Raw genomic sequence first — 20,902 nt, forward strand, 5'->3', positions numbered from 1 at the left:
CTGAATGTGGTGGGAGCACTGCCATTGCCCCCCCTCATGTGTAATCCACTATTACCTTGTCTAATAAATATTTCAGCTTTTGCTAGGAATCTCCCATTTCAATGAGCTGCTAACCTCTGTTTTAGATTCCTGGGGTGAGCAGTTCACTATTACTGTGGAGTATCTATTTCATTTCTGCAAAAGAGTAGGTAGCTGAGTGTAGAAGGGCACCTTTACAAAGGGCAGACATCAAATTCCAGCCCCAGTCTTTCCAGGATGGAGAGGCTCTTACATTTCCGAGTGCAATATTCAGGTACTTTGTTGCATGCTGTAGCTCTGCTTGTTGCAGCTGAATGTGCTGCATGGAGCTTGTCTTCCGCTCTGATGCAAGTGTTTCCCTTCTGAAAGCAAAGACGTTGGAGTTGGAAGCACAGAGGTAATTTATGGTTTCTGAATCATTTTGCACTGCCCAAAGTGATGTAGTGAGGCTGACTTTGTCCTCCCCTTGGCATCAAGAAGCCCTAAAGCATGAACCTAACTTTAGAAAATTGTTTTCCCTCCCTAAATCTGAGGGTAAGATGAACCAGGTGGAAAGCATTTTAGCCTGGCTGCGTTGCCTAATCCCATGGATAGTGACTGGAGGCAATGTCTACCTACTGTACCAGCACAGCAAGAGGCATTTTGGGGGCTTAATTTGAAGCTGCCAGAGACACGTTGATGAGTCCTGATAGGCTGAGGGAATCTGGGCGTGTGACTTAACAGGGCAGGAATGCACTTGTTCCATGGAAAGATCAAAAGACAGCTTGGTGGAATCTCGCACTGCTCTTGGGGTTGAGCCAAGAGCTGGGCCCTGGTTTAGAGGTGGCTGACACTGAGTGTGCTGGAGGGGTCTCCTTGATGCCACCAGCCACAGAGGGGGTCATTTGTGAAGCTCTTTCAACATGACACCGGAGACCCCTGGTGCTTCAAGATGGCTGCGTTGTTGCAAATGGTGATGTTGTCTGGATGCTGGGTGATCAAAGGAGAAATTTTCCTGCTGTCAGCCACAAACATTTCTTGAGAATCTTGGGCTGATGTTGTGTCACGTACAAGGGAATGGTTCAGTCACTGGGTGGGTAAGGAAGCCTTTTTTACCCTGGTATCAGACCCTCACAGCTTATGCTTGTGGTGCTTCTGAGGAACAAGCCCACGCTTTCATGGGAGTGCTTTCTAGAAATCTAGAATGGAAGCAGTGAAGGGAATTGCAGTCTTATCATTCATTTTAGCATTTTAAGTGGAATAGGCAAAACCAAATGGATTGTTTCAAAGAAGCACCCAAACATTTCAGAAGTGCTTTTTGGGCCCACTACCATTAGGGTATTGGTGATTTCTTACCTTCAGTCTCTTTCAGAAGTTTTTTGATAGGAGATTTTAATAATGTATTTTGTGTGTCCTTCAGAATGAAAGGGTCAGAAAATGCAAAGTAGCAGTGGTATTTTACGGGAGGTGGTGTCTGTTTACTATTTAGAGTGAGTGGTTCTGCTGATAGCAGGGTGATTGTATTTCCACAAGAGCCTTTGTAATCTCGCTGTTGGAGGACTTCCCTGAAATCCTTTATGTCCCTTCTGAAGTCCAGGAACATCCTCTATGTTTTGCTCTAGCAAACCTCACATTCAGTTAGTCCTTACTGCAGGATCATTTCAGGAATGGACAGAGCAGCAGAACTCACTGAAACTCCTTCCTGCTGCTTCAAGTGATCCACTGAAGATCCCATACCAAACCAGCCCATGTCAAATGTTAATTGAGGACAGCACAGACAACTTCGGAAGGCCATTTGTCTTTCAGGTGTATCCATTTGGGTGACTTAATTATTTTTGATTTTTCAAAATACAATTTGTATAGAAGGCAAAGGAAGAGTAAAGATAATAGATGAATGAGGATGTTCAATGCTTTTTTGTTTGGGATTGTTGTTTGGTTTTAGGTGTGGGGTTTTTTGTTGCCATTAGAAGTCTTCTTTTAGCATGAGATGGACTCTCTGCAGACCAAGGAGAACAGCATTTCCTATCCTTTTTCCAGACTGGCAAACTGGACCCTTTATTGCAGGGTGGGAATGGCCAGAAAAAGAGACCTGTTAATAGATCTCTGTCCCTTCCTGCTCTCGGTTTTCAAGGGATCAGCTCCCCTGTTCTCTCTCAGCTTGCCAAATAAGCAGGAGGAAGAATAGAGAAAAACATGCCTGAAAGGGATAGAAAACTAATGTGGGGAGCTAGAATAAGACAGGAGGAAATCTTTATAGATAAATCTCCTAGGAAGAAAGATTTTATCTTTCTTATTGAAGAATTCATCACAATAGTGCTGTTTAATATAAATCCTGCTCATCAGGCTGCTTACGTCACTTGTCAGCTTTCCCACAGTTGCAGCCAAATGAAAGATTAAGAGGAAAAACTAACTGGCGGGTGTGTACCAAGACAAACATCTCTGGGTCTGAATCATTGATCTTAATTTCCTTGAGCCAAAACTGGGCAGAGAGAGTTTGTGCTATTCCTCTGCCTTGATAGTATCAGCCATACCTGTGATATCATCCCTCCACATTGCATTTGAATATATCCAATCTGAGAACATGACATCAGCTCAAACTAATTCAGTACTCTGAAATATTATGGAAAAGCCTTGCTTGTTTATAATTTCCGTGCCTTTGCATTCTGTCCTAATACAGATGACAGATTATTCCTTTCCCTCTGTGCATCACACGTCTGAATATCTGAAGAGAGTAACAATACTTTTTTCCTCCTCCCTCTCTTCTTTTTAGCATAGACAACTCATCTCTCCCCTCAGCTTCAGAAATTGTGGTCTTGCAGATGTCGGACCAGCCTGCACTGATTCAACCTGAATGAACTCCAGCTGGCTCACATCATTGTTGAGCTGTGGTACCCAAGGCTAGGGACTGCATTCAAGCCAAGGCTTTTATCAGTGCTGAGTAAAATGAAAAGATGATTTTACAGATTTTGTAGACTATACCCACCTTGCTTGTAGCAGGGTGTTAGCTCCTCTTGCATATGACATGACACTGTGGATTTACATTTGGTTTGCAGCCTACAGTATCCAAAGAGTTCTTGCTGTCACTTCGATAGGTTTTCCCCATCCTTCATTCATTAGATTGTCCCTGCCTGGGTCTGGTAGCTTCTATGCCCCTCTACCAAATTGTACATCTGTCTTTTCAAACATATATGAGTCATTCTGGGTTCAAAATTTCTTTCCCAGCCTGCTTCCAGTCCCTTATGCCTTATGGCTGTCAGTGAACTTAGTAAGATCAATCTCTCTGCAACCATCCTGGTCATTTAGTGAAAACTTAGAGCTGTACCAGGCTGATGCAGGGTCCCCACAGATCTTCATTTAATACATCTTTCCCTCCTGATTGTGAACAACTGATGAATTTTCTCAGTGTGTGGTTTTCCAATCAGTTTTGCATACACTTCATAATCATCTGTATCCTGCTTCCCAAACATACTTACAAAAATAGCAAGTGAAACAGTGTCAGAAGCGTTTCTAAAATTGAGATATAGCAACTTGCATTTTCTGTCTATCCAGAAAAGTTACTCTCATATGGAAAGCAATTGAGTGGGCATGACTTATTTGTGGTAGATCCAGGTTTGCAGTTAGTCCTCCTCATTTGGTGTTAACAGCTCACACACAGATAGTCAGCTCCAGGAACTGAAAGAGATGGTGATGGATTTGTCATTCTCTCGCCCCCACTCTGATAGCATGTTGTTTTGGTTTGGCTTTTTTAAGCTGAACATTGCATTTTATTCTTCAGCCTTCTGATGTCTTACCCCTCCTCCTTAGGTTCTTACAGATACCTCCTGGTGGTTTTAGGACTTTGGTGATCAGGTCTCTAAAGTTTTGTTGACTAAACTTCTAAGTATAATTGAGCTGATCTGTGCAGTCAAAAGAAATTCTTGCTCTCTTCTCAAGATGACCCATTCCACTGAAATTGTTCCTTTATACCAGAAAACAGATGAAAATAATATCCTACAGCTTTTCATGACCTATAAAAACAAATCTTTTTTAAATTCAGTTTTTCTCTTCCAGTATGGAGTTACTGAGTTTTCCTCTCAAAACCTTGTGTTCAAGCACATCTTATTACTACAGATTTGTTAAGAGAAGGATGTTTTTTTGTGCAAAGGCTAGGGAGATTTGATACAAATGTTGGTCCACAGTGTCAGTTGAACAACTGCTACAGAAGTTTTCTCTCCAGCATTAAGTGCTGGAGTCCAGTTTCCAGCCCAGGCATTAACCTCCCTGCCACCCTGCTTAAGAAAATCTCATTGCCACTGGAAGAGGTTCATTCTGGCTTAGAGGGACCCATAGAAGGGGACTGAGTTTCATGTGGTGTGTTAAGCCTTGATTTTGGCTTTATGTCCAGGATTATTATTCTTTATAATGTTTGTTCTGTTTTATTAACCCATGGAAACCAAGGGCAATGCACTGCCAAAGTGTTTGCATATGTTAGGGCATGTAGGATTTGATTTCTTTTGAAAATGGGCTGTTAAAATTGATTGTGTGTGGATGCCAATGTTAACTGCTTGTGATATTATCCACCTAATTCAAGGATGGAAATCATGCAATTTTAGCCAGAAGGTCAGAAAAAGGTACTAGGCAACCTGGAGGGGAGGGCACCTCTGCTTTTGTGTGTAGGCATGTGTAGGTCTTGCAAATAAATAAACAAATCTAACAAGTAATAATAATCAGAAAGAAGTGTTTAATGCAGAGCTGGAGAAGAAAAAGTAGAGCAAAAATAAATATTTAGCAATGTTCATCAATTGACAATGGAATGCTACCAGACATAAGAACATTTAAGGCTCTTTTCAGCTGTCGGTTCAGCTACTGCATAATTTTTAGCATGTGAGTAATCCCATCAGGGTAGGCATGGTCTTAAGCCTTGATAGGATGGGGCCCCCAGGTCATTATATGCCTGTCTATTCAAGGTGGCAGAATTCAGTTTCAAGACAAACGTGCTTGTGTGGGCGTTAGGAAATTCTGGGTCTTTGACAGTCTGACTGCCAGTCTGCTTCTGATTTTTTCTCGTATAATATTATTATTATTCTGTTCCTTAAAAAAAATTACTAACTGAGCTTGATGTTCTTAGCTGCCGAGTTTATTAATCTGTGGATTTTCAATCAAGCTAGTAACTGGAAATGTGCAAAATCACACAGGATGAAGAATTTTTCTCTCTCCATTCCTAACAATTGCCACCCCCGATTTTTTTATTTCAATGGAAGGTTTTTTTTTTCCCTTTGACTGTGTGTTTTTGTTCAAGGATCTGATAATTACATGCTTGGAGATGATGGCTTTTCAAAAGCATCTTTCCCAGCAATTTTCAACTGGAGATGTGGATAAAAATATCTCCCCATTTTTTTATCAGAAATGTTTTCAGTAATGTGCAATTATGAGCTCTGCCTTCATTCAATTCATCCTGGAAGAATTTGCTTCACAGGGAAATTTGTTTCCTAGCTGCTGTAGATGCCAGCATAGTTGGCAGCTGGAGGTTTTGTGGGGAGGAGGGAAAAGAAAGGCCCAGAAATTAAAATTGCTCTAAAGTAAATTGATCTCAACACCTGGAAACCATGAAAAGATGGAATCTTATACTTTTTTGTTTAATCGTTGTTAAACTGCTTTTCATGTCAGTCCCAAAATGTAAATTACTTAGTGTGGCTGAGAGATGAAGAGATGATCGACTTCATCACTCCTCACAACTGATCTGCTTCTTATCGTGCAGGTTCATGTTAACAAGGTGGAAGGCATCGTGGTTTTCTTCTCAGCAGTACTCCAACTTCCAGTCTCAATATATAACCAACACTTGTGTGGTTTATTATTTATGTGGTACTGAAGCTGTAGGTTAGGAACTAGCTCAGGTCTGGGCATTGCTGAGAAGATCTGTGGAGCTGTTTCAAAGAGCATAAACATGCTTTTGTCCTGGGAGGCAAGAACTTGTGCTGATAAGAGTATGATCTGGCTTCCTGCTGCCAACTGTGTGGATGAAAACAGGATTTGTTGCATTCTTCTGCCTCACTGCATCTTCCTCTTCCCCAAAGGAGGGATGTAGGTCCCTGATCTGGTGTGTGCTTCTCTTTTGGACGTCATTTGCCAACTTGTTTGCAGAGATTGAGTAAGCTGACTTGAGTGAGACTTCAGATAATTCTTCCCTCCCAGCTTCTGTCCCTCCTCAGAGCCCTCTCAGTACCTGGGGCGCCCAGAGGTCCAACACATTCAGCCCCTGCCATATGGGAACTCTCACCTGAGGCTGAGTGCAATGGCACAGCTCCAGACATCTACTTTTCCAGCCAAGTAGCTGACTTAAGTCATGGATCTGCACCTCAGTCTTTGAGCAACCACCTGCATGACCATACAAATGGTGAGGGTCTGAGTCAGACCTCCAGCCATCCCCACTGTTGTGCCATCAGCCCACATGGTGGAGATGTCACAGCAATAAATCCGCTTCTCCACAAGATTTCAGCAGAATCCCTTTCTTTCCCCTTGTGGGCACGATGGCTGATCCATACTGCAGTGAGTCATTCACCCTGAAATATGAGGGAAGTGTCCTGCTCCTACCCCAGTCATTTATAGAAGATCATTTCTTTATGGAATGTGGTGCCACTTGGGTAGGATTACACTCTTGGCATCAGATAAAGGTATGTGTTTTGCTAAGGGTTTTTTTTTTTAATAATGTAGTGCATTTCCCATACAATCCACTGTATAAACAGACCCTGTTCCTTCCTGCCATGAGGTGCTGTGCTCTGCTGCTCCTGCTCCCAGAATGGCTCCAGCCTGCAGCCCAGCAGCCCCAGGAGCAGGGGGGATCTTGGGGCCTCATCTCTGCAGGTTCAGCTGATGCCTCTGCAGCACTGAAGCCATGCAGGGGAATCAGGGGGATGTGAGTGTGAGGTAGGAATGGACTACATGGGGTCCTGGGACACAGCCACAGAGATATGCCTGGAATCAGTGGGAAGATGCTTAGGTACGTGCAGATCTGGATTAGACAGCCCAGGTGACTTGTGAACCTTGTACCTGTGGAGTTAAAATCAGGGTGAAGTTAGAAGAGCTCAGAGACAAAAGGTGCATCACTCATTGCTTCTTGTTTTCCTCCAAACCCAGGTGTCACTCTGTGGTCTATTGCTCCCTTGCCTGTCCTTGCTGTGCAGATATTTTCCCTGCCATTCCCTGCTCCTTGGTGCTGTAGCCAGGCCATGAGAGGTAACTGCTGACATCAGCGTGGTGGCAAATACCACCCAGCTCAGGCTGGCTGCAGAGACAGTCAAGACATAGGTGCAGTGAATTGTGAGGCTGGACAAGAGGCTTGAGACAACAGAGAAAATCTTGTTGTTGTTGTTATTATTATTATTAATAATAATAATTTCAAAAAAGAAGAAAAGAAGCTGCTCTTACCCCTTGTATTTCAATTTATCCCCAGTCTTTCTCACTCAAGTAAGCTTGACAGAGGGGCCCTATTGCTTAGAGAGGGGATAAACATTCACCTTGCAGGAACTAGAAAACAAAATGTTTGGAAACTGTGGTGGAGGTGGGTGAGCAGAGCTCCACTGGCATTCCCTCCTTTCTAAAGGACTCTGTATAATTCAGCAGCTGACTCCAGCAGCATCATGAGCTATAATAGGCAATTAACTCCTAGCAGATTTATGTGACACAGTGTTTTATAAGCAAACAGTCATGTGTGTTTAGTCATTAAATGGACCTGCTGTATCTGATGTTCACAGAGACAATCTCTCCCCTCTCGCCTCCCTGAGCACACACTCAGCTCTCTTGCAGCAGTATGGACCCACAGACATCCATACTGGTGTGAAACTGGTGGAAATTTATCATCAGCAGCTGCCTTTGGTTCTGGCACGCAGTGGTAAGAGGTAAACTTTTGGCAATATTTGCCCTTGGAAAATCAAGACTTTGTCTGGAGGTTAAAGAGGTGGGAATGGGAGATACCTGGTGCAAGGATGTCCCCTCACAATCCTGACGACCCTTGTAGAGGTGAGAGGCTGGGTGGGCATTTGCACAGCACCCTGCCAAAGGCTTCCATCCAAGTGGTTGCAGTGCTCCCCAGACTTCCCCACACTTGGAAAATAGTCAGGTTTAGTTTTCATAGTTAATTTTAGATATACCTGCCCGTGCTGCTCTTCCACACATCCATTGCACACTTGACAGAAACTACTGGTTTTAATTTTTATTAGCAGAAGTGCCTTGTTGAATCAAAATTGAGTGGGTATTTGAAAGCATAATGTGAAGGTGTCACATGCATCTTCTCTCCCCAAAACTCTTTGGTCTTTAGCTACACCTGAATTTTCCCGAGTTCATTGCTATTTCCTATCATCAGTAAGCTGTAGAACTCCCAGCTGCAACCTTGCAGGTGTGTTGCATCTTTTCAGATGTATGGCCTTATTCTGGTGTAAGCCTGTCTGCCCTCGGGTGTGGTACGTGTGGAGAAGGCAGGTTTGGGGTGCAGGTGGAGCTGTGCTTCTGGAGCTGCCCAGCCCACGCCGGGGGAGCTCCTGCGCCTCTTCCCTTCTCATGCAGGTTCCTTGTTCAAAGGGCAGCAGGTGTCTGCCTAGGGCAATGCAAAACTGGCTTGTCCCTCAGTCCTAGGCATGAATCTGCCACTCCCTCTGGCGTTTGTGATGGTTGGAAGAGCTCGGACTCTCACCAAATTGCAAGTGCTGTTTTAACCAGCGTTCCCATTTCCCAACCCTTGTGAGGCTCCTTGTGGCCAACACCTTGCTCCTGGCTAATCCTTTGATTGCCATGGTTTTGGGTTTCAGAAAAGGCCAAGGGAAAATTAACCCACAGAACTATGGGGCTTGAACTCTTCACAGAGCAGGATTTCCATGTGAAAATCTCAAGTTTATCTCGCCTTACATGTACTCACAAGAAGCATCTTTGGGAGCCTTTCAGAGGGTCACAGAGCACAGCTTGCAGCATTTTGTTGTGAATTTCACCAGGAGTTTCCATGCTTTTTGTGAATTCTTGTGCTGTCTGAAGCTGACTGGATTCTTTACCTGATTCATGTCACCTCTGTGATACAGAGCAACTGGAAACCAGCACAGCAGTTTGCATTAAGGAATCCATGGAAAACAGCTGGAACACATTAATAACTCTGCTGGAGCAGGGTCACATCCATCTTTCATACTGAATAGATGTTTGCTTTCATCATAGTGGTGCTGTGCTGATCTTTGACATCAGCCTGTTTGGAGGCTGGGAGCAGAGTCTTGAGCCAAATCAAAGCTTAATGGGAAGCAAGAGGTGGGCAAACACAGGAGCTGACCTTGTTGAAAGCAAGATTTAATGGGCAATTCAGGTATATTTTTAACAGCTGGTTTGATGAGATCAGGCTGCACCAGTTCCAACATCAAATAACTTGGAGCTTTGAAACTTTCATATTTCATCTTGTCCTGCTAAATCTGATATTCCCTGACTCTTCGATTTCTCTCCTTCTCCCTCCTTCCTTTCATTTTAAGCAAGGCTCTTGCTTAAACTTTCTTTTAGCTATAAGCTTATTCCATCTCTCACACAGTTCCTGTGAATCCTCCTGACACAGTCTAGGATAAAAGCAGCCCGGGCATGTACATGGGCCATTGCATAAGAGATGGTTTGTGTGGTTGTGTCAGAGTCTAAAATCTACATATGTTTAGATCAGTCATAAAGTGGGAACATCTGTATGTCTTCATATATAAGGGCTTTTACCACATGAATGAATAATCCAACTCCCACGATTTGGTGTTTTTTTTTTTTTTTTGAAACAGTGCTACTTAGCTGAATACTGAGGGAGAATCACATTTATGGGAATTAAGTCTTAGTAAGGTTTAGCAGAGCTTCATGGATAAGCTGGAAACAAGTCTAAATGGCGTGCCAGAAATCTTTCTTTTAAAATAGTTAATGCTGTCTGGAACTTCTTCCTTATTTTTTGACTCCCACTGGTTTTTAAGCACTTTGCATCAAAATGCAGTGCAAATCTGGGATAAAGCACTTGATTTGCCGCCTTCTGCATTGAATGTCTTCCTCTGTGATGTCACCTTTCTGCAGCACCAGCTGTCTTTGCAGTGCTAAAATAGGTTCCCAAACCTTGGGGGCTGCACTGTGGCCCGGGGGCTCCAGCTGGGGCATTGCCCCATTGCTGGCAAACCTGGCTATGAGATGCCTTGGTGCACTGGCCCATGGGATGATGCAAAAAGCTGTTGGATATAGGTTTTACCTACATCTGTTTGCTCACTTCACGCCTTGATCCCTGGCTCATGCTTTTATTAAATGTTACTGCACTGAAATGCGTCTCCCCTGTTGTCTGATTTGCCATTGGTTTTGTTTTGCTTTTTTTTCTGCTGCTCTTTTTTTTTGTGGTTTGTAAGGATTTTCTCATTGCTATTGGCACTGAGATTGATGAACACCACACACAGACCTGTATCAATCTCAGCCACTCTTGAACTGGCACTGTAAATCTCCCAGATTTGATCCTTCATTTAATTTGCTGTGGCTTTCCCCTGAGTCAGAACAGACTTGTAACTGGGAGCAGAGAGAGGGTGCTAACCTGGACATGTGGGGGGTGACCTTGCTTGAAAAAGCCTTACTGGCCCCCTCTTGCCCACCCCTTGTTATATCCTGCTGGTACTAGTGTTGCTTATGTCAAACTGATGAGATCAGCAGGGAAGCAGGATGTGATTTGCTGTAGGAAGGGGCTTTCCCAGCTCATCTAAGGAGCTGTGTTTTCTAAAAGGTTTCCTTAGGCTTGGTTTTCCTCTTCTCAGCTGGTCTCCACATGGTTTGCTCTAAGTTTAGAGGTGCTAAAATTTTGCGTGTGCTCTTCAGGACACATAATTTACTTTTGTAACAAGGACTCTCTTCAAAGTACTATAGATGTAAAACAAAAAAAAGGCAGTACAACTGTAGCTAAGTCCCTCTTTGTAAAGGATTACGAGGCTGAATGTTAGCACAATGTCTTTTTGCCACGTCATCTTCCCTGTCTGGTGAATCCCATGGTTTTTTCTTTGCTTTGTCTACTGCCTGTCACAAAAGATTTGCTCTTGACAATTTACCTGCTGAACTGGGAAAAGTTATCTGTCTGCAGCAAAGCCCAGAATTAAAAACTGTTTTCTCAAGCCCCTACTTTACAAACTCAAGGATATCCAATGATAGTTTTTATTAGTTCGGCTTCTATTTCAGAACTCATGCTGGTTTTTTTTACTTCCTATTGAGGTATGTATTGATGAGTATTCCAGTTTTCCTCTGTTTGAAATAAAACATCTTTTCACCAGCAAATATCTCAGGGAACCCTGTCAGTCATTGTTTTTTTGTCTCTGCTGCAATAATATTGATGTATCCTTCTGCTTAATTTGAGGTGAGATCTCAAGCTTTGAGCTGGTCGAAACTGCAGAAAAGAATTATTATGGGCAAAATTTACCCTTTCACTGAACTGTGATATTTCTTTTCAGCCAATTTAATCCCAAATGGCACCTTCACCTGTTTTGTTTTGGGGTTTTTTTGTGTAAGACTGGGTTGGGACTGAGCCATTCAACATCTAGTCTCAGTCTCTGCATAATACAGGTCAAAGAGCTTAGTTCCTGTGAGCTGTCCTCTGAATTGCCTAAGAGGTGCCAAATGCTTTTGAGAAAGATGTCTGTCCATCCATCACAACAAGACATTCTGTAACACAGTGTCCAGGTGGTTAATTCTTTGCATTAAGTGGAAAGAAAGGAGACATGCACATGTCCCAACATCTAGGATGCATCTACAGCTTTCCTTTTCAAATTCTGGCTCTCTGCCTCTGCACTGGAGTTCTGTGCTCTCCTGCCAGGCTCACACACCAGACCAGAGTGCCTTCTCCCTTCTCTTCAGTACAGCACTACCTTGTACTTCTTAAACTCCTTTTCTTCCTGGAAAGTTAACAGCCTCTTGATTTAACAGGTCGTTTGTAAGATCTTGGAGGATGAAAGACGAGTACCGTTTTTAAAGCAATCATAATAGGGATAAAAAGGAGTTTGTAAAAAGCAAAGAGTGCCAGAATTTACTATCACTATTGCTGCAGCAAATTGATCTCCATTTCAGAAGATGGAAGTCCTGATTTCTCCCTGTTCTGACACCCCCAAGCTGTTGATTTGTGCTTCATGTTCCCACCCAGGCTGTCCCTGAAAGGTGCCCAGTTCTTGGCACTGCCCATGGCTCTTAAGTCCTGTCTGCCCATCTCCTCCCTTGACCTCTGTGAGTCCAATTCTGGCATTAGGTAAGACAGTAAAAACCCCAACAAAACACTGAGATGAAGTATCTTTTAATATGGCCATTGATAATGCTTTTGGCTTCAACTATTGCAATATCATAAATAAAAGCTTTTGCCTGTTAGGGTGTAGCCTTTTGACAAGCTGCCTTAGTTGGAAGGCAGCTTGGACCCAAACCCTGTGCAGTGAAAACAATCATGATGGTTTTCATCCAAACAAAGCCCATTTTCCTTTTCTGACTGACTCCAGGGTTTTTAAACAAGTAATAGTGGCCTCTAGACTTAGGTGGCACCAGTGATTTGAGTGCTAAAGTCTAATAAACTGACAGTACTTAATTTCATTTGATTGAAAACCCACAATAGAGCTATCTTATTTGATTTGGTTTGACTCCACAGTCACTTAGCATGGCATTTGGTGCTTGAAAGAAGGTAAGTCCTCAGGGTTTGGATTCAGCAGGCTGCATTTCTTTTCCACCACCATATTTAAGAAAGAGTTTGGAAGCTTACATGGAGTTAATAGGGAGAATTGATTCCCTTGCCAGCTAGGATTTACTGCTGCCTGCTGCTTAGATTAATAAATCCAATTGTATCTAGTGAGGCATTCTTCCTTGGGAATGATGTTAGATTTTATTGGTCATTTCTCACCATATTAAAATTGCTAACTTGGATAACTTTCATGAAAGATCAGTCTGAAAATGTATCTTATTCCTCTTTAATTTTTACTCTTGAAAGTTAGTTTCTTCAGATAACGCAATCAGTATATCAGCAATATTTCATCTTTCTAGCTTAGTGTGGGACTCTCCCCAGTACAGTCTATGCTGCTTAATAAGAGAAATTGCCAGATTGACTGGAAAATGTAACTTTAATAACATCATTTCAGGCACTAGAACGTTGAGAAATAATAATCTCATGGAGTTGGTCTCTGTACTATTCTTGTCTCTTGTGCGTAAAATTACTGTGAGTGCTCTGTGTGAGTCTGTGTGTGCAAACGACCTGCAAGGGGGTGAGGCACTGCAGGGGTTCCTCTACCACTGGGTTATCCACAAATCTTAACTGGTGAAGCTGTCTGAAAATGCCTGGGAGGATGAGAAGGATTGCGGGAAGGGAAGTCTCAGTTTCTTTCTGTTTTTTAACACTAGAAGTGCAATCTTGCTGGGGACTGCTTAAGAAAAGTGAACTGGAGAGGGCTCAGTGAGGGAAGAGGGATCTTCTTGGTGTGGATGTTGTTAGAGGATTGCTTGGAAGACATGGATAAAGGTGAAGATTCTTGGGTTTTGTTTCAGAAAAGCTATTTGTGCTGATGATCCAACCTGTGAAATCCCTCAAACAGCTCTTAATAAGCCTAACTTAATGCACAAAATCATAGAATCAGGAAAGAGTCATCCCTGATACTTTTAAATGACAGAAACGCAATCACATGCTGCTTCAGGAGAACAACATAAGCTCCTCTGTGAACAGAAGACCAAAGGAATGCTTAATTTCCATCAGTTCTGCATTCACTATCCTGTGGCCTCCTCCCTACCATGCAGAGGAAATGAGTGGTGAAGTTGGCCTAGAGCTAATTTGCACAACAGCTCTTTGCTTTTCTGACAGCAATAACTTGAGTCTTTTCTACTCAAAACACATTTTTATTGAAAATTACAAGATAATAAACCTCTTTCAGGCTGCACTCTCCCCCCTCCAGGATGATGGATATTGGCCAATGAGTTCCAGAGGTGCAGAGGACATTAGATGAGCAGCATGGGAATTTCATTTTCATACAAAACCTGGAGAGACAAAAAAAGCTGATTTTAATAAAAAGTTTTAGTCACTTTTTCAAGTATTTTTTCTTCCATCTCTCAGTACAGCTTGAGTGGAAATTAAGAACTGCTTCTAGCTACTGTATCACAGAGTCCCTTGGATGTGCTGATTAGATAAAGTAACTCGGTGTTGGCTTCCAAAGCAATAATAGGAACAAACAATGCATTGTAGCAAGGGCTCTGGTATATAAAAGGCATGAGTCTAATGGCAGGTTGATTGTAGATTCTTAAATTGTGGTTTTTTCCCTTTCTTCCTTTTTTTGGTATGTAATGTATTTAATGAAAACACAAGGAGTACCAGATGTTGGCACTGCGAGCTGAGTCCAGCATTCACTCTTATCAGATGGGACTTGGATCAGTCCTTGAGAGGTGTTTAATATCCTGTGAAAGTTGATATGAGTTAAACCTTTCCAAAGCATGGCTTTTCTGCAGACCCAGCTTAAATAGGTTTTGTGCACACAAAACTTGTTTCCTAAATGCTGAAACTCTTCTCACATCTTCATTCGAAGCAGGAATTGGTGTTATCTGCTACAGTCTTGCAGGGGGTAAGAAATATGCTCTTGTATCCCTTGGAGGCCAACCTGCGTGGTAACAGAGACATGTTCTGGCTCATCTTGGTCCCACAAAGGCCACTGCTATGCAAATAATTATCTACAGCATTTCAGTTGAAAAGGATTGCTTGAAACAAATTGTTCCTTTAAAAGTAATTTTGGTTTCTTACTAAAAAGAAAAAAAACCTCAGAAGAACAAAGCACAGAGTTTCTGTTGAACAATAAGTTATTGTATTTTCCTAGAACTGATTCCTGTGAATACAGTAGCAGGTGTTATGAAATTGTACATGCCTGAGAAGGGTTGGTAGGTGAATGAATACAGAAGAAAAGAAGGAGAGACGTGGAGTGTGTGGCGAGATGAATTTCATGCTGTGTCTTGTTGAGGAGAAGAAATTAAGAAGTACAACTTCCTTTTGGAATACCCTCAAAGTTTGGACAAGTTCCTCCTGGCTCAGAAGCAAGGAGCAATAGCTACACAAGTGGATGGAAGAGCTGCCACATCAGCCTCTGGTGGCACAAGAAGCTGCAGTTGATGGAGCACATTCCCAGGCCAGGGTTGGGAACACAGCATTGTTGCAGTAGGGCTGGCACAGGCACTGGCAGCAGGTTGATAACAATTTTTCCCTCAGAATTATCTGGGAAAATGGAATAAAGCTCAGGTGTTGTTTTTGGGGCAAGAGCCTTGTTTCTGGCAAGGGTGGTTCTTGTATAGCATGGCTGTTTTCCTGGGCTGTTCACTCAGAAATTTGTGATGAGAGAAGTTCAGAGGAAGCTTCCCCAACTTCTCATTTATCACCAGGTATCTCCTGAGTATGAGCTGGGAGGGGATTTGTTGCCAGTAAAGGGATAAATAAGAGGCTCTTCTTCACAAAAGGCAACCTCTGCAATTTTTATCAGATTTGTTGATACATGTAGTTATGAAATTAGGGAGGAGCTGCTCCCTAAATAACTTTGTCTGTTCCAGCCGTAGCTCACTGGTTAAGGCAATTTTTTTTAATCTTCCTGGTGTAAAGGAAGGGAAAAGCATTTCAAATTGCTGCTTGACTTTGGATTAATGCTGTGGGAGAGTCACATGGAAGGTGCCCTGGACTGAGGAAAGGGATAGAGCTTTGGTGGGTTTTTCACTGGGTTTTTCACTGGCATTCTTCCAAAAGCCCACCCCCCCTTCTGGAGAATAAAAAGTGAGGAAACACTGGGCCCTTTCAGAGTTGGGTTGGGGGGTGTGGTGGGTTTTTTTTTTGTTGTTTTTTTTTTTTTTTTCCCTTTTATTTTTTTTTTATGCAGCAAGCTAAAATCAATGTGATGAAAATGAAATTGTGGTGCAGTATCCTAAAGCAAAAGTGACTTTCTGTTTTCTTGTTTTAAGCCCAGGAACAGGGACTATCTTGTCTAAGGATTGAGTGTATTTTTTGCTATATGCTTGGATTAGTTTTATGTAGGGCAGGATTATGCTTTAGCTCAACTTTTGCAGTATTCCAGGAAAAGCAGTCTAGAGATCACTGATAGATGTACTTCATCTGTATTTTTGGGTTCTATTTATTTATTTTCTTAAAGTTTAATGATACAGAGCCAAACCACTCTATTTCTGGAGATGGGAAAAGAACTGAGCAGCTGTACTGGTTATAGTGAACTCATGTACAGATTTTCCAAGGGCCTGAGGAGCTGAGGATTTAGATGGGCAGAAGAAAATTCAAGCCACCTGCTGAGGGAGGCTTGGGGAGGATGGGATCCTTCATGCAAACAGCCCCTTGTCTGAGGCAGACATGTGGGAGGAGCTCTTGCTGTGCAGTGAACTTGGTAATTAGGTAGTTTGAGGAAATCATGCTGTCTGTTAGTAACAGTATTCAATGGGCTTTTTGTTTTGCTTTGTTGGGCTCTCTGGATCTGCTTGTCTCCATGTTAAAGGCTAAGTGCTTTGAAGATGGGAGGCCACTGCAGTGCTGCTCTTGTGCAGAGCTGACACCGACACCGCGGTCCCCAACCCGCTGAGGTGGTGCTGGATCACCCAAACTGCCCTGAGGGAGCTGTGCTGCAGGGGTGCAGCCTTGCAATCAAGCCCAAATCCATCACTGGTGCATGAGATGCCCCTGGGTGTGCTGCCATGTGGAGCGCCAGCCTGGGGACAGTGGGAAGGATTGTGTTACTGTCCTCCTCTAATGATGGTCCAGCCCCGGCCAGGCTGTAGTGAGGGCTGTGTCATGTGGGAGCCGAAAACCAATTTAAGATTCAGAAAGGATGTGCATGGGTATATTACTTTCCCCCTCTCCTCCTTCTGGTAATACATCAATTTTTTAAAGGTGATGAGATGCCTAAAGATGCAGCTAGATGATTATAGTCTGTTTTTGAAGTACATGTCTGCATCTTCAGGCACTCAGAGATCTTTAAAATCCCAGGCATTGGAGGTTTGCTCCCAGAGCTGCAGGTTGAATCATCACTAGCTGCCTGACCCACACTCGTGTACCCCTGGCTGCTCTTTGCCTGACTACAGATAAATGCCTCCCTTGACTTACAGAAATAACTCTCCTCAAAATGGATCAAATCGCAATTAGTTTTAGTCATTTGGATTTCTGCTTCCGGCCTCATGCTTTTATTCTAGAAAAAAAATACTGGCTTGCCTTAGTGTGAACTGCTTTTGGTTCTTAATGCTGGTTTGGTATTCATTTCTCTAAACAAGGAATGCAATTACCCTGTAGCAAAAGAACTGTCTCCAACTGTCTTTTTTCCATTAAACAAATGGGAGGTTTTACCTCTTGGTCTTCCCGTAAGATTAATGCACATTCTCTGCAGGAACTGTCTTAAAATGATCCAAGCATCTGAACAACTTGCAGACAGCCGCCTAATTGTCACAGAATCTGATTTAGCCAATGCTTATTTTCATTAAGAGGTGGTCTCTGCTAATAGCAGAGACTAATAGCTCTTCTAAATTTTTAAAAAAACTCAAACCTTACTTTTTTCCCCCCACAGGCAGGGATAATGAACTCCTAAATCAGTGCTCTTTCTAAGGAAGCTTTTTTCCCCCATTTTAACAGAGTTTGGCTTGGCAGCTAACTGATCTCATGAGATCTTGGTGCCTGTGCTTGCAGGCGTAGTGGAGTCTGCCCTGACCTTCCTTTATTCCTGCTCCCCAGCTAAAGCATGGAGATTTTTCCTGTTCCTTCATCTGTCCAGTTTGTTTTTGAAGGAGTGAGGTGGAGATTATCTTGTATTTACTGTGACTGCATACTGACGTGTATCACTGTTCTGCTCTGCTGCAGGGGAGGAGAGTTCAAAGCTCTGGGTGAAGGTGTAGGGACTCAGAAGTTCTTCTGTCTCTGGTGTTATGTAGATAGTAAGGCATGTAAATAGTAAAAACTATTGTCAAAGACTTACAGGAACTTTGTATGTTGACACAGATTCCCAGGGATCAATATATAGAAGGTATTGCAATCTCAGTTTTACTGAGGATTTTATGTACTTGGTGAGCTTTTCTGAAAGGTCTAGAGCAAGCATTACCATCGCTGCTTGAAAACCATCAATTACAGAATCTTTTTTTGGAAGATTTCTGGTGCTCTTGGTGTGAGAGAAAAAGCTTGATAAATATAACTCTAATAGCTCCAGCACAGATTGCTTGCAAAAAGAACCTGCATGGGATTAAAAAAGAGAGTTAATTTCCCAGCTTTGAGGAGAGGAAAGGTTCATAGATTTTTAGTGCTTGGATTTGTTGCAGTTTTGGCCAACTGAGCAATCAGGCTGGTTACGAGCCTCACTTCCAAATTGATGCTGTGCTAGGCAGAGGAAATAACTGAGAGCACAAAAAGAAGTTCTTTTTTTAAAAAAAATAATGTAACCCCTTGCACAAACCAACAAAAAAGTTCATAGAAAATGACTCCATTATTACCAACGTGAGTGGCAGGGCAGGAAATTGGCTGCAAATACACAAAGAGCCATGCACACGGCGGGGATGCTCCTGCAAGCAATGCCAGTTCCCATTTCAGCCAGCAGCGTGTGGCAGCCTCCTTTGCTGTTCAAACATTTTAGCCAGATAATGAGGGGAAAAACCCAAACATTTTTCACATAAACAACTGAGTTTGGAAGGGAGGAGCAATAGGAGAAGTGGAGCTATAGTGCTGATTATTTGCTGGCTGATGTGGCTGTGAGGAGCAGTGGGATGGGGCAGGGGTTGTTGCTAATTGCCAGCAGGGCCTTTAGCTCGGGTCACTGCTCTTGGCCACTTGGCTGCTGCTGGAAGCTGTTGTTAATGCACAGGCAACCCAGTTTCTTGCTTAGAGGGAAGCCAAGGCATGTTTGCCAACAGCTGTTGAGGTAGGGAGGGCAACCAGTAGCGAATTGGGGTTTCCTGTTGACACTGATGGGGTTGTGATGGGGAGATGAAGTGCAGAAGGGTGCTGGTGGCTGCCTGCTCCAGGCTGGTGTGTTCAGGTGGAACAGATGGTTCCCTGCTGCAGTTTGCCAGCAGATTGTGGAGCTGGCTTGAACCACCTTGCGTGGTTTCCCAGGAGCGCAGGGATCCCATCCCCGCAGAACGCCGCTGCCTCGAGCGCGTTACCTGTGGGCAGAGCTGGCAGCAGGGCTCCCGTGGAAGGCGCCTGGTGCTGGGTGCTCCTCGCCATCCCCAGTGGCACCAGAGGCACACTGGTGCTCCAGTGCCAGCAAGCAGCTCCAGCTGGGGTGCCCAGGGTATGTTGCAGGTGCCTTTGCACAATTACCTCCAGAGCTGAAAAAGGAACCTTGTGCTGGGGGTCCGGAGCTTTAGAGTTCCTCTTCCATTGCGCTGCTGCATTTGGGAAAGAAATAAAGGGTGGTTGTGTCTGTTGGGAACGTGGGCAGGGAGCAGTTGGATCAGCATTGTCCTGCTGCTTCCCTGGGAATTGCCACCTTCCTTTATACTCCCAAACCATCCCTGTTATCTGACTCTGCAGTTCTGCCAGGGATGAGGTGACAGAGAGTGGGTAAACCAGGATATTAGGAAAAACCTCCTGGTGAGAGAGACTAAGATTTACATCATCTTTTTTCTGTGTATAGGGAAAGTGGGCTGCCAACAAACTGAGCATTGGGATTGAGTCCTCTCTGTACAGAGCCTTGTCTTGAATGAGGCTGAACTAAAATTTTTGTTCACTTTGTATGGAGTGGGACAAAAATCTCTTTGTAACTTAAATGTAACTTACTTAAGGACTGTGGATAGGAATAAATGGATAAGGTTTTCAATAACCTATGTTTATACTATCATATACAACTTCTAAACCTTCACAGCTGCTGAAAAATTCAAGAATGTGATAACTGAGAATGGGAATTATTTGCTACTACATGGTACTGGAAATCATTGATTGAAAAAGTGCCAGCTTTTATGAAATGCCATAAAAATAGACATTTTAAATGGATGGAAATGAGATCTGTAGAAGCATGCTGCCTTCTCTGCAGATAAGCTCTGTGATAACTCTGTAGGAGTCTTTCAATAGGACAATACAAAGACATTTAGATGCTTTAAATTTCAGCTTATGCTGGACAGTGTATTTACAGTGTACAATGCTATTCTCTCTTCACTCTGACTTTTTTTTCTTTTAATCACTTAAAAGAAGGTGCTCTCTATATTGTACAGAGGCTGGAACTGCAGCAGGAAAATGTGATTCTGAAATAATGGGATCTATAAGAATAGGCAATTTCACTCAAGTATAGTGATTTAGTGCCCTGTTAGTGTTCTGATGTATAACTACATTTCCAAAGACCGTAAGTTTCTTCACAAGCATAATGACAGGCTTGAAACTTGTGAGACTAATGTCCCAGCTTTCTCTATCCTCAGCTGTTCCACTTAATTACAGGAGTAGGGGAATTTTGTTCTCTCCTAGCAGATTAGCTCCAAGAAGAATAAATCAGATAATGTTACTGCCTTCCTGTTTCCCTCTCTGTAGGGTGAGAGCCTACATGGCGCAGTGCAAAGCTGGGGCTGGTAGTGTTTTTTCCTGCCTGCAATCTGTGATACAAATGTGATTCCACTTTTGGTGTCACCAGGACAACTTCTTAAAGTGCTCTGGTTCAGTTGCTTTTGGCTTTTGGTACTAATTTCAGCTTCTGTGTTTGCTCTGCTCACAGATGATGGCCCTTACTCAAAGGGGAGCAAGGACTCTGGTGGGATGGACACAGCCCTGGTCTCCAGGAGGCAAAGCATCCCAGGTAAAGGAGGGGATCAGCTCCCGCTCCAAAACGTTGGGGCATCCATTACACTTTACCTGGATACTCCTAAAATGGGTAAAACCCCTGAAAACACTAATTTTGGTGCATCTATCAGTGGGGCTTTTGCTGGAGGACAGAAATGGATGGTGGTTACTGGTCTCAGTGAG

At 43.2% G+C, this 20,902-nt stretch overlaps 1 protein-coding gene across 5 annotated transcripts in view; it reads left to right on the forward strand.

Moving 5' to 3' along the window:
• Positions 1–20,902, forward strand: part of GRIP2 (glutamate receptor interacting protein 2) — a 260,411-nt gene that overhangs the window by 179,339 nt on the left and 60,170 nt on the right. For all 5 annotated transcript variants that reach the window (XR_010082283.1, XM_063411633.1, XM_063411635.1 and 2 more), the window contains exon 2: positions 20,655–20,735. Coding sequence is in view for 4 of the 5 variants with exons in the window: in XM_063411633.1 (XP_063267703.1) it covers positions 20,655–20,735 (81 nt within the window). In the remaining variant the exon portion in view is untranslated. The remainder of the gene's footprint in view (positions 1–20,654; positions 20,736–20,902) is intronic.

Source organism: Prinia subflava, chromosome 14 (genome assembly GCF_021018805.1).
Source record: "Prinia subflava isolate CZ2003 ecotype Zambia chromosome 14, Cam_Psub_1.2, whole genome shotgun sequence".
In the NCBI taxonomy this organism is placed as follows: domain Eukaryota; kingdom Metazoa; phylum Chordata; class Aves; order Passeriformes; family Cisticolidae; genus Prinia; species Prinia subflava.